At 43.1% G+C, this 13,783-nt stretch overlaps 1 protein-coding gene across 2 annotated transcripts in view; it reads right to left on the reverse strand.

Annotated features, from left to right (window-relative positions):
* Nucleotides 1–219: 219 nt before the first annotated feature.
* The window catches only part of f3a (coagulation factor IIIa), a 59,700-nt gene continuing 46,136 nt past the window's right edge, over nucleotides 220–13,783 (reverse strand). Inside the window, exons 6-7 of one of the 2 annotated variants that reach the window (XM_061805556.1) lie at nucleotides 10,596–10,743; nucleotides 8,066–8,827 (exon numbers count right to left, since the gene is read on the reverse strand). In XM_061805556.1, the coding sequence (XP_061661540.1) occupies nucleotides 10,625–10,743 (119 nt within the window). In that variant the 3' untranslated portion in view covers nucleotides 8,066–8,827; nucleotides 10,596–10,624. Of the gene's footprint in view, nucleotides 597–8,065; nucleotides 8,828–10,595; nucleotides 10,744–13,783 lie in introns of those variants that run through there. The other variant, XM_061805558.1, reaches the window with a different exon arrangement.

The raw sequence follows: 13,783 nt of genomic DNA on the forward strand, positions 1-13,783 counted from the left end.
ACCCGAATAGTCAGGAACCGCTGAGATCTTGCTGAACCTTGTCTGGCAGGACTGCAATTGGTCCAGCGGGATGGTGATGGAAAGTTCTTGAGAAAGGGAAGTTACATTAATCATCGTCCCCGTTCTGTCCATCAGCAGCCATAGGTTTCCCAGGATGGACGTAGATAACAGTCTACGGCTGGGCAACCGTTCCGTGTTGGTGCTTTCCTTGCTGCGAGGTTGTGCACCATCTGCCATCAGGCACAGCCCTGGAAGAAAGTAAACAGCATATATGGTCGACAGGACTGCGGTCAGCCTCTTGAGTGTGGGTGTGTTTGCCACAGAAAACCCTCTCTCCAACTGTAGTCTTTCGTCGGTACACTGGTGTGTACGTCGTGGAGATCCTACCCCATGGGACTCCCGTCACTAGGCCCGTCAGCAGGGAATCGAAGGAGTTTGCACTGCAACTGGTGGATCCAACCGTCACGTCCCTGGACCTTTACAGCCGTAGGTGTCACTGCTATCACCTGGTGGGGGCCGTCCCAGCGTTCACTGTCCCAGCGAGGTCGTCTCAGCACTTTGAGGAAGACTTGGTCTCCCACGTGGACGTGATCTGTCTGTGGAGCAGAACACACTGGCAAGTCATTGTATTTATGCATCTCTTTCCGGTCAAACATGTTTTTCATGTGGACTGGGATCGATGTACCCGTTGCTGGTGATTCTGACGAGTCCAGGTCTGGAAGTCTACAAGGGCGGCCATATAGAATTTCAAATGGGGATAATGTTTTTCCTTCGGCTGGCACTATCCTCATTGCCATTGCAACGATTGAAACACAGTCTGGCCATTGTCTTTTTGTTTCCCTCATTGTCTTTATGAGTTTAGCTTTGACAGTTCCGTTTGTTCGTTCAACGAGCCCAGCAGATTTCGGATGATACACGCAATGACGTTTTAAGTCGATTTTCAGCAGCTGTCCAACTTTTGTCACAGCGTCATTCACAAAATGTGTGCCATTGTCACTTTGAATCACACTTGGAATGCCAAATGTTGGAATAATACGATTACACAGTGCTTTTACAACTGTCTTTGCATCAGCATGCGCTGTTGGAATCAACTCAACCCATTTGGAGAACACATCAATTATCAACAACCAATATTGCATCCCTAATGCTTTGTTTAACTCAATGTAATCCATATGGATTGTGTGAAATGGTTCTGGAGGCAGAGAAAATGTTCCTCTTCCTGGTCTTAAATACCCTTGTGCATTATTTTTTAAAAAGATAACACATTGTTTGCAAAAAAAATTTGAAAAGTGTGTAAACCCATGTGTGTGATAAAACTGTTGTGTCAATGGCACCATCCCCCCTGTTGACACATGACTCAAGCCATGTGTCAATCTTGCTGTCCATCCAAACAATGATTTTGGCAGCCAGGGTTTTCCATCAGCCAATTTGCTAACCCCGTCCTTGTCAATTTTTGCACCTTTGTCCTCCCAATGTGTGCGTTCAGTGAGTGGTGCTTTTTTTCTGATGTGAAATCAAAATGTCATCATTAACTGCGTGTGTTTTTGTTACCTCTTTCACCAGTGCTGTGTCAACCATGGGGAATCCCTGGGCTACAGCCTTGGCTGCTTGATCAGCTAGTCTGTTACCTATTATGATTGGGTCATTTCCTGCTAAGTGAGCTTCACATTTACAAATGGCTACTTTGTCCGGCAATTGTACTGCATCCAGTAACTGCTGGAGAAGTGCCTTGTGAGCAACCTCTTTACCTGTTGTGGTAGTAAAGCCCCGATTTGACCATTGTTGACAATACACATGAACTGAGCCCCAGCCGTATTGGCTGTCAGTCCAGATTGTAACATGTTTCTTGGAAAACAGCTTACAAGCCTGGATCAGTGCAGACAATTCTGCTGCCTGTGCCGAACACACAGAGTTGAGTGTTGCCTGAAACAAGACCTTAGTTTGTGTCGTGATTGCAAATCCCACCCTGTTGCGGCCATCTTCCCCTTTGCTTGCTGATCCGTCAACAAAAACAACCTCTCCAGTCGGGAGGGGAGTGTCCATTAGGTCAGGTCACAGTTTGGTGGAAATTTGGACCTGCCTTCCACAGTCGTGTGGAGTGCCCTTTGCTGGTGTGGGTAAAAGTGTCACTGAATTCAGTCCCCCACATCTTACAATTGTAATGTGTCCCTGTGATAACAATGTCGCGGTGCAATGTAAGTGCCGTGCTGGTGATAAAAATGTCATCTTTGTTTCCAGCAGAAGGACTGAAACTGTGTGTGGCACTTTCAGTGTTAACTGGTGGAACAAGACTACTTCCGCAGACGCCTCAACAGCCAGAGCAGCAGCCAGCACTGCCTGAACGCACTCTGGAGTGGCTCGTGCTACGGAATCCAATTGTTGCGAAAAGTATGCAACTGGTCTCATTTTTCCTCAGTGTTTCTGCAGTAACACTGAGGTCATGAACCCGTTTTTTGCAGTCACTGTCTGCTCAAATGGCCTATCATAATTTGGTAGTGCTAGCACAGCTGAACAATGAGTTCTTTTTCGCAAGATCAAAAGCTTTGTCGGCTTCTGGCATCCATGCAATTTTGTCTTGTAATGTCATTGGCTTATCATAAATTATGTTCAGCAATGGTCGCGTGATTTCTGAGTAATTTGCAATCCAGGCACGACAATAATTGCAAAGAGCCAAAAATGACATCATGTGCTTTTTTGTTACAGGTTTTGGAGCCTTGGCGACGGCTTGTTTCTGTTTGTCACTGACAATGCGTCCTCGCTCAGTCAAAATGTGTCCTAGATAGGTTACTTCTTGTTTCCATAATTGCATTTTGTCTTTTGAAACTTTATTTCCTGTCTCATACAAATATTGCGGTAACGCTAATGTATCGATTTTGCATTGCTCTTGTGTGTTTGATACAACTAAAATGTCATCCACATATACCAAAATTTGGCTCTTGTGTGGGGCATTAAATGAGGCCAAAAACCTTTTGATTGCTTCTGAGAAAATTGTTGGGGAGTCAGAAAATCCCTGGGATAACCTTGTGAATGTTAATTTCTCACCTTTGAACGTAAACGTGAACCAGTATTGGCTGTCAGGATGGACAGGGATACTCCAAAAGGCATTACTCAGGTCCACCACCGAAAACCAACTGGTTTCCGGTTGTAATGACTTCAAAAGAGTGTGTGGATTAGGAAGGGTTATTTGGCGCACGCGATTGTAGTGCTTGGTTTACTGCAAGCAAATCTTGAATTAATCTCCATTTGTTAGAGTGTGCTTTTCGGACTGGAAATATAGGCGTATGACAAAGCGAGTTTTGGCACGCGCGTATAATTCCTGGCTTTTTTAATTCGTTAACTACAGGTTGGTTGCCTATTTCAGCGTCTTTTTTCAGCGGGTATTGTCGAATTATCGGACGACGTTCCTTCTTCCTGTATAATTACTGGTGGTGTGTTTGTCATGAGTCCAACATCAGCGGGTCCAGTGCTCCACAGCCCGGCTGGGAGATGACAAATGGCATCCTCTTCAACAGGGGTGAGCACAAAAACTTCGGCTAATCAGCTGTAGTGGACTCGTGCAAACGTAGCAAAATTCCATCGAACACGCAATCGGAACCATCCTGAATCTGTTTCTCCAACGCTGTTGATGTTTTGTGATGGGACCCACATTTCGTGTGGAATCATTCCGGCGAAATTGACCCCTTCGTACAGGGCACTTGACCACGCCTCCTGAAGTTACGTCACCCCACGTGTGCTAACCTCAGACAAACAATTACCAAAAATGGCGGCGCAGGAAGAAAAGACGAGAGCGAAATTGTCTGATTTACCAGCTGATTTCTCACTCGCATTCTTAGCGAATAGTGAAATATTGTTGAAAAGCAGACAGCAGGGATTCAATTATTTCAGCGAGGGGTATTTCAATGGTATTTACATGCATATCGACGGAGAAACCATTGATATTAGCGCAAGATATTTCCGGAGTCAGAGGAAGACCGAGAAGCCACCTAATATAATATATTATAACCCAAAGACGAATTCGTCATTGACAGATTCCTATTTTTGTGTTACATATCACACTTGTGTGCAGATTCTGTATGTGTATCTGTATAGCCGTTTGTGAACCGCCGTATGAAGGAAAAGAAGGCAAGGCTTGATTTACGAGTTGTTTCTCTCATTTTCTTTGTGTAATGTCACGCGCTCCCCTCAATAATTATTCTTGAATTATTGCCGAACCTACGTAAGTCCCGACCGAGTACGACAATCACTACTTTAGTGTCCTCAAACATCCTTCCTTCAGTCTTGGTGTCTCGGTGCACGTCGAAGGCTTTTAGGACTCGCTAGTCCGGTTTAGCTTAGCTCACTAGCCGCGAACAAAGAGACACGTTTGTGCAGTCAGGTCCTCGCAAAGTATCGCTCAACACAGATCAAGTGTGTCAATCATTCACACGTAGCTATGTTATGCAAGCAAAGAACTGCTAATTCATTTATATGAGATATGTATTGAAAATCAAATATAGGGCATTCCTTCGTGCTAACAAAGTCTGGTTGAGCTTAGCTCGGGACCGCCGAACAGAGACACGTTTGTGCAGTCAGATCATCGCAAAATATCGCTCAACACAGATCAAGTGTGTCAATCATTCACACGTAGCTATGTTATGCAAGCGAAGAACTGCTAATTCATTTATATGAGACATGTATTGAAAATCAAATATAGGGCATACCTTCGGCCAAACATAGTCCGGTTTAGCTTCGCTCCCTAGCCGGCAACAAACGGACACGTTTGTGCAGTCAGATCATCGCAAAATATCGCTCAACACAGATCAAGTGTGTCAATCATTCACACGGAGCTATGTGATGGAAGCGAAGAACTGCGAATTTATTTATATGAGACATGCATTGAAAATCAAATATAGGGCTTACCTTCGTGCAAACATATCTGTTCCGGTTGATTTTAGATGGATTCAGTTGATCATACGATCTTCCACAAAGTTTGATGCATCGAAGACATTTTTCGTACTGGGTCTTCGGTTTTGGAAAGGGTACGAATTGAACTCCACCAACTACCCTTTCAGGATACCTGACGTCACTCTTACAAAGTCCGTGACTACACCTCTTAACCATATCGATTGTTAAAGAACCCAAAACCAAAAGCTATACTGGACCATGCAACGTTGTCTGAGGGAACGGCGGGTGCAAAAAAGGGGCGTGGTTTATGCAGAGCTCTGGCCTTTGATTGGTCAGTGACGCGGATGACGCAATTTCTACGGAGGGGTGAATTGGCTGGCAACCAGGTCAGGGTGTTCCATGCCTCCTGCCCGTTGACAGCTGGGATAGGCTCCAGCCCTCCCCGCGACCCTTGTGAGGATAAGTGGCTAAGAAAATGGATGGAGGGATGAATGGATGTGTAGCTTGAGGAAACTGACCACGTTTTGGATGCACATTCCCTTGTGGATTATGTCGCATACAGATCAAACAAGCCCTACAAAAAAAGTTTTTTGCATACACGTTAAATCCATGGATCATGTAATGCCTTTGTACCAGGGCAAACATTCCCCCTGTTGAGACCTGAGACTTCCCATGGCTCAAGATTGCCGCCCACTTAAAAAATGTTTTTGGTAGAATTTTTTTTTTTGTGTCTGTGCTGACATAATTCCCATTTTGTAATGTAGTACCTTAACTTTTCCACATTTTTAGTTCTACTGGTAAGCTTTGTTGTTGCATTTTGTTTAACACATCATCTTAAAGTATGTCTTCATTTGTTACATGGTCAGCTGATCCCATAAAGGTTTTGGCTGCTGCTTCTTTTGCTGTTTTATCTGTAAATCAATTTCCTAATGATTCTTTGTCTGTATTTGATGTGTGTACTGCACATTTACATATGGCTATTTCTTTTGGTAATTGAACTGCTGTGAGCAAATTTTGTAGTCGCTCTGCATGTGTCACTGTGTTCCCTGTAGTTGTCGCTATTCCTCTATTTTTCCAGTATTGTCTGTGTAGATTGTGATACCACCGTGAATACAGCAGCATCTGGTCTCAGATTGTTTAAGACTGTCCAATAAGATATTGTCTGTACAGTTCAGTCATCCCAATCCAAATCTGGTTCTTTTTCTGTCCAATCAGGAACATTTCATACTACCAAAACAAATTGTCCCAAACTCTTCCACTCCTGCTGTAATGACGTGTGTGGTGGTGTCCATTGCTTGTTTAGTGCATTTAGTTTGTCAGTCAGTCTTGTTCCTGTGACCATGACTGATATACCATCTGAGGACAGATAATCATGATTTTGTCTGGTGTGGGTTGTTATAAGTTTACAGTATCTTATACTACATAGTCACATGCAATGAGTCACTTCCTATATCATTTTGTGGTTGTTCAATCACGTCTTGAGCTGTTTGTGGCAAGAAATCTCCTGTTCTTGTGGGAGGTTTGTTTGGAATATCTAAGGTGTAATAATAGAGTGCTGGATTTCTATTTTGTAAGATATTTAACTGTCCTCCCAGTAATTCCTTTTTTTCTTTTTACTTCTATTTTTCCTGTCAGAGAGGGAAATAAGCCCAGTCCTAGTACGGGGCAAATTAAAAAGTTGCATTTTGGGAGCATTAGTTGTGACATTTTTGATGGGGAGATGGCTGCTCTCTTCCTCATCTGTGGCCACAATTATCAAACGTTTCGCATAAAGCTCCATAAATTTCTCCTTCCTCTGTCAGAAAGGTGTCAACTTTCTTTTTCTTATTTTGTAGGACTCTTTCTGCATGTCGTGCTTGGTTAACGTAATGTTACAGGCTGCCAGTCGATTTGTCAACCCAATGTTTTTCAATCCATTGTTTTGTAGGATTATTTGAATTTGCATGAAGAGCATTTTTTAATTGCCCTTGATACACACGCTCGGAGTGTGATCTTCAGGAATGCCACTCTTTGCTTTAAAACATGCAGTCATTCCAATTCTATATTCTTCAAATGGTTCATTGTTATTTTATTTTGCTCTTCCAATGGCAGAACAATTTGCCATTGGAAAATTAAAAAAAAAAACTCATTTAGATTTTCTAAATCTAGCAGAGGTGCGCGATATTCACCCTCGAACTCCCTGTTGCTGTGAGAAAGTACTTTGCTGTCATCCAAATTTATTGTACTTCCACACCATTTAAGTGGAAAGATTTTCTCAAGTCTCGCGTTCCCTGGACCAATTATGTTACATCAACTTTATGAGATGTGATACCGTTTTCACATCATCTTGAGTCCAGCTTTTTTTGTTGTTGTTGTTGTTTTTTTTTTTTTGTTTTTTTTTTGTGTGTGTTTCTCTTATTTCATCCTGCAGGTCAACTATATATATTTTTGTGTGTGTATGTTGAGCTGGCCAGCAAAGTCATATTGTGTTATCCACAAATTTGGATGTTTTATTTTAGTAGGACATTTGCTTTCTACAAACTTCTAGTCCTTACACATCATTCTTTTTTTTTTTTCAGATGTGTTTCAACTATTTTGCTGTTTATCAACTATTTTGCGATTTGTTTTTCCCCTGTTGGAGTCAGTGGTTCACCTAGGGTGACTTTCCCCTGAACTATACTGACTGTCCCCTGAAGAGGGTGACAATTATGTTCTGTTTGAGGTAATTCTCAAGCTTCTACCACAAGTGGCGGATAATTCTGACCTCTGCATCCTCAAACAGTTGTCACTCAATTTCCTGTTCAAATGAGGGAGCCAACCTCCACTCATACTTTTACACATGCACACGTTTCACGGAGTTCACGTACAGGACACACCTTGCCCTTTTCTCAGTTTTATAGACTAAAGGTCTACTCAATAGTGACTAGTATTCTCGAGGTTTGGTTCTGCCGCAGTCACCCAGACGCGCATTCACTCATACCTCATGAGTGTGGGAGTTTCCTACTCTCCAGAGATGTCTTCACTTCCTTCGGGTTCTCATCAACCCTCAGCTTCCAGGCGCAAAGTCGAGGCCCAGTCCCGGAAAGGGTCTCGAGTGCCGTGGCCACGGTCTTTGCCTGGACGTGAACTCACCCCTGGAAACCTCAGGTATAGGTAGGAAACTACCCAAATCACTGGTAACGTGGCACGTGATGTTGAGGGCATCAAGGAGCACATGAAGAAAAAATGGGGTTGAGAAAAGTTTTATTTGATATGTGGACGTGGGTAAAAAAGGGACTGGAAATGAGGAAGAAGGCAGATCGAACACACACACACACACACACACACACACACACACACACACACACACACACAGAGAGGAAGCGAGGTGCTGAAGTGGGGGTTGGTGAAAACGGTCTTATTGATTTTGATGCGAAGCGTCCTCTCGGAGGCAGAAATAACACGACTATTATATTATTATATATTATATTAGTCAGTCATTCAGTATCCCACATTTCACTAGCTCTGTCTCCAGGACACGAGGCCCGGCAGCTGGGACCTATGGTGAAACAACTGACTCAAATGACTTACTGGGAGGACACACCACTCCCGAACGTACAGATCTCCAAATCTGGAGATGCATACCGCATCATTGTTCCCGACACACCCCCGACAACTAATATGACTATATTGGAACACGAGACCCGAACTAGAGAACACGGACGTGACTACTCTGACCATGATGACGCCGAGTCAATGTTAAACGAACTGCCTAAATCAGTTTGGTCCTCTGGAGCCTTTGATGTTGGACATTGTACTAAGACACCAGACATTAAAATCAGTGTTGTTCCAGGATGTTTACAGATCTCAATATCTTTGGCTCACAGCTCCGAACCAGGGGATGGAGGACACTCGCAGTGTCCTGTGGAATTCTGGAGTCCTGGAAACATCCACATCCTCCTGGTGTACACCACTCAGGCCAGTTCTAAAAGCAGATGGTAACACTTATTGTATGGCGCATGCTTTGAGAGCGTTGAAAATTCTCATGGCACCAAACATCACATACAGTGAAGAAAATAAGTACTTGGACACGCTGCTATATTATATATAAGTTCTCCCACATAGAAATCATGGAGGGGTCTGAAATTTTCATCGTAGGTGTATATCTACTGTGGAAGAAAATCCAAAAATCACAATATATGATTTTTTTTAACGATTTGTGTGATACAGCTGCAAATAGTATTTGAACACCTATCTATCAGCGAGAAGACCTGTTAGTCCACCTTCCAAAGTCCAGTTCCACTCCATGTATTATCCTGATTCAGATGCACCTGTGTGAGGTCATTAGCTGCATAAAGACACCTGTCCACCCCATACAATCAGGAAGACTCGAACTTGTAATGTGGCCAAGACCAAAGAGCTGTCCAAAGACACTAGAGCCAAAATTGTACAACTCCAAATGGCTGGAAAGGGCTACAGAGAAATTGCCAAGCGGCTTGGTGAAAAAAAAGTCCACTGTTGGAGCAATCATGACAAAATGGAAGAAACTAAACATGACTGTCAATCTCAATCGGAGTGGAGCCTCATGCAAGATATCACCTCATGAGATCTCAATGATCCTTAGAAAGGTGAGGAATCGGCCCATGACTACACGAAAAGACTTGGTCAATGACCTGAAAAGAGCTGGGACTACTGTTTCCAAGGTGACAGTTGATAATCCACGAAGATGTCATAGTTTGAAATCATGCATGGCACGGAAGATTCCCCTGCTTAAACAAGCAAATGTCAAGGCCCATCTTAAGTTTGCCAATGACCATTTGGATGATACAGAGGAGTCATGGGAGAAAGGTTTGTGGTCAGATGACACCAGAATGGAACTTTTTGGTAATTCCACAAACTGTTTTTGGAGGAAGACGAATGACGAGTTCCATCCTAAGAACACCATCCTTACTGTGAAGCATTGGGGTGGTAGTCTCATGCTTTGGGGTGTTTTTCTGCACATGGGACAGGATGAATGTACTGTATTAAGGAGAGGATGACCGCGGCCATGTATTGTAAGATTTTGGAGAACAACCTCTTTCACTCAGTCAGAATATTGAAGATGGGTCGTGGCTGGGTCTTTCAACATGACAATGACCCGAAGCATATAGCCAGGAAAACCAAGGAGTGCCTCCGTAAGAAGCATTTCAAGGTTCTGGTTCTCCGGACCTAAAACCAATGGAAAATCTTTGGAGGGAGCTGAAACCTCTCTGATCTAGAGAAGATCTCTGTGGAGGAGTGGGCCAAAATCCCTCCTGCAGTGTGTGCAAACCTGGTGAACGACTACAGGAAACGTTTGACCTCTGTAATTGCAAACAAAGGCTACGGTAACAAATATTAATATTGGTTTTCTCAGGTGTTCAAATACTTATTTGCAGCTGTATGACACAAATAAATTGTTGAAAAAAATCATACATTGTGATTTCTGGATTTTCTTTTAAGATTATCTCTCTCACAGTGGACATGCACCTATGATAAAAGTTTCAGACCCCTCCATGATTTCTAAGTGTGAGAACTTGCAATATAGCAGCTTGTTCAAATACTTCTTTTCTTCACTGTATCTCCATACTGGCATTAACATGACTGGTTAGCTGCATAAAGACAACTGCTTAACTGGTCATGGATTTCACAGACATGATCACTCCTGTTCAAGGTAAGCGCTAGCTTCTTGTTTTCATTGACACCTTTTCCGGATGGCCTGAAGCCTACTACACCTGTATTTTCCTTCGAGGTGATGGTGCCCCTATTGGCAATATCTCCGATGATCAGTATGCGGAGACCCAGGAAGCACCTTTCTTCCAACCATCCAGCCATGCTGATGTGTGGTGGTGATGCGGAGGGGACAGTCTCTTCGACCGCCTCCTGCGCAACAGGACGGGCAGATGTGCATTAGTAACTTTACTTTTACCCATTTCCGTTGTTCCTGTCACCCTAGATGATCCCCTGAAATCTTAAAGGAAACTCTTGGCCTATTACATAGTTCACATAGGTCCAAACCTACCTGGCTCGGTGCTGACGACCCCACCTACATTGACGCTATTGGCGTCCCCCATGGTGTCCCAGATGAGTATAAACTGGCTGATCAGGTATTTGCCTGTTTTGAAAATATACCTGTAATTTCCACTCTGTTCCATGCTATTCCTAACGAAAATGTCAACTATATTAATTACATACATTATAATGTGCAACATTTGGGCAATTTCCCCCTTGAAGGATTTGAAGTTGTACATGAGCAACTTATGGCTACATCTATTATGGCTTTTCAACATAGAATCGCATTAGAAGCACTGTTGGCCGAGAAAGAAGGTGTTTGCCGAATAACACGCATCCTGGCGGACGCCTTACTTAGGCCGCAGATAACTTAGAACCCTTGCTAAGAAAATGAAGGAAAACTCTGGTGTTGACCCGTTTATGTGGGATAACTGGATGAATGTGTTTGATAAATAGAAGGGTGTCATTGAAACAATCTTCATCTCTCCGGCTGTTTTCACCTCTATTCTCACCCTCTGTGGATGCTCTTGCATTCGTTGCATTCATTCTCTTTTAACCTGTCTGATTGAGAAGGTGACTGGTGCCCCTGCTGATGGCCGCAGCAATTATGTCCTCATTCGACCCCAGCCCCATGTTGCTCCTCAAGATGATTTTATTGTTGCTAACACTCCCCTTGAAAATGATGCTAAACTTCCACTGCTTCCTGATTTTCATGATGTTAACAAATGAGGTTGCTGGTCTTTATCTAACGTGTGGTAGGCATAGTTGACTGAGTATAATTATTGGTTCTCTTATGTTTTTTTTTTTCAGTTTCACAGGTGCCAAAAGGCACCATATGAACAAAATTATCATTACGGCTGTCAATGTTGCAGCCCAACATCTTCTTTTGACCTGTCCCATGAGGGGTCGCCACAGCGTGTAATCTTTTTCCATCCAAGCCTATCTCATGCATCCTCCTCTCGAACACCCACTGTCGTCATGTCCTCCCTCACAACATCCCTCAACCTTCTCTTTGGTCGTCCTCTCACTCTTTTACCTGGCAGCTCCATGCTCAGCACCCTTCTACCAACATAGTCACTCTCTCCCCTATGCACATGTCCAAACCACCGAAGTCTGCCCTCTCTCACCTTGCCTCCAAAACATCCAACTTTGGCTGTCCCTCTAGTGAGCTCATTTCTAATCCTATCCAACCTGTTCACACCAAGCGAGAACCTTAGCATCTTCATTTCTGCTACCTTAAGTTCTGCTTCCTGTTGTTTCTTCAGGGCGACCATCTCTAATCCGTACATCATTGCCGGTCTCAACATTGTTTTATAAACTTTGCCCTTCATCCTGGCAGATACTCTCCTGTCACATAGAACACCAGACACCTTCCGCCAACTGTTCCACCCCGCTTGGACCCAATTCTTCACTTCCTTACCACACTTTTCATTGCTCTGTATTGTTGACCCCGAGTATTCGAAGTTGTCCACTTTCGGTATTTCTTCTCACTGGAGCTTCACTCTTCCTCCTCCGCCCCTCTCATTCACGCACATATATTCTGTTTTACTTTTGCTAATATTCATTCCTCTCCTTTCCAGAGCGTACATCCTTCTTTCTAACTGTTCCTCCGCCTGTTCCCTGCTTTCAGTGCAGGTCCCAATATCATCTGCAAACATCATGGTCCAAGGGGAATCCAGTTTAATCTAACTTCGTTTGTCAGCCTATCCATTACTACCGCAAACAGGAAGGGGCTCAGTGTGGAACACCTCCATCTTAAATTTTTCTGACACACCAATGGCACATCTCACCGCATTTCTGCTGCCCTCATACATGTCCTGTACTATTCTAACATATTTCTCCGCCACACCACAGAAAAAGAAAATAACATTTACAGTATTTTATACTACATAGTCACATGCAATGAGTCACTTCCTACATCATTTTGTGGTTGGTCAATCATGTCTCGTGCTGTTTGCAGCAAGAGATCTCCTGTTCTTGTGGGAGGTTTGTTTGGAATATCTAAGGTGTAATAATAGAGTGCTGCATTCCCATTGTGTAAGATATTTAACTGCCTTCCCAGTAATTCCTTTTTTCTTTTTACTTCTATATTTTGAGTAAGAGAGGGAATTAAGCCCAGTCCTAGTTTCAGGAAGCTATCTCTTACCAACAAATGTATGGGGCAAATTAAAAAGTTGTATTTTGGGAGCTGTGACATTTTTGATGGGGAGATGGCTGCTCTAGTTATGCGGTGGTGGGTGTTTTAGTTTTAGGGCAGTCACGTGAAATGTGTCCTTTTTCTCCAGCACAACAGCAACGACAGCAAAATTTCTTTTTGATCAAATTTGCATCCCCTCCCCATTACTCTTCCTCATCTACGGCCATGATTATAGAGCTCTATAAATTTCTCCTTCCTCTGTCAGAAAGGTGTCAACTTTCTTTTTCTTATTTTGTAGCACTCTTTCTGCGTGTAGTGCTTGGTTAACGTATTGTTATACGCTGACAGTTAGTTTGTTAACCCAATGTTTTTCAGTCCATTGTTTTGTAGGATTATTTGAATTTGCATGAAGAGCATTTTTTAATTGCTCTTGATACACACTGCTTGGAGTGTGATCTTCAGGAATGCCACTGTTTGCTTTAAAACATGCAGTCATTCCAATTTTATATTCTTCAAATGGTTTATTGTTGTTTTATTTTGCTCTTTTAATGGCAAAAACATTTATTTTTGTCTAAATCTAGCAGAAGTGCGCTATATTAACCCTTGAACTCACTGCTGCTTTCCTACACTCCGATTTACATCTCTTGACCATCATTGTGCTCCTCCACGGTGTTCTAGGTCACCTCAGGATGGTTTTAGTTTAAACAGGAGCGACAGCATTCACGGCATTTGTGATTTTCGAGGTGATATTTTCTAAAAGTTCATCAACTGTCT

Source organism: Syngnathoides biaculeatus, chromosome 19, assembly GCF_019802595.1.
Source record: "Syngnathoides biaculeatus isolate LvHL_M chromosome 19, ASM1980259v1, whole genome shotgun sequence".
In the NCBI taxonomy this organism is placed as follows: Eukaryota; Metazoa; Chordata; class Actinopteri; order Syngnathiformes; family Syngnathidae; genus Syngnathoides; species Syngnathoides biaculeatus.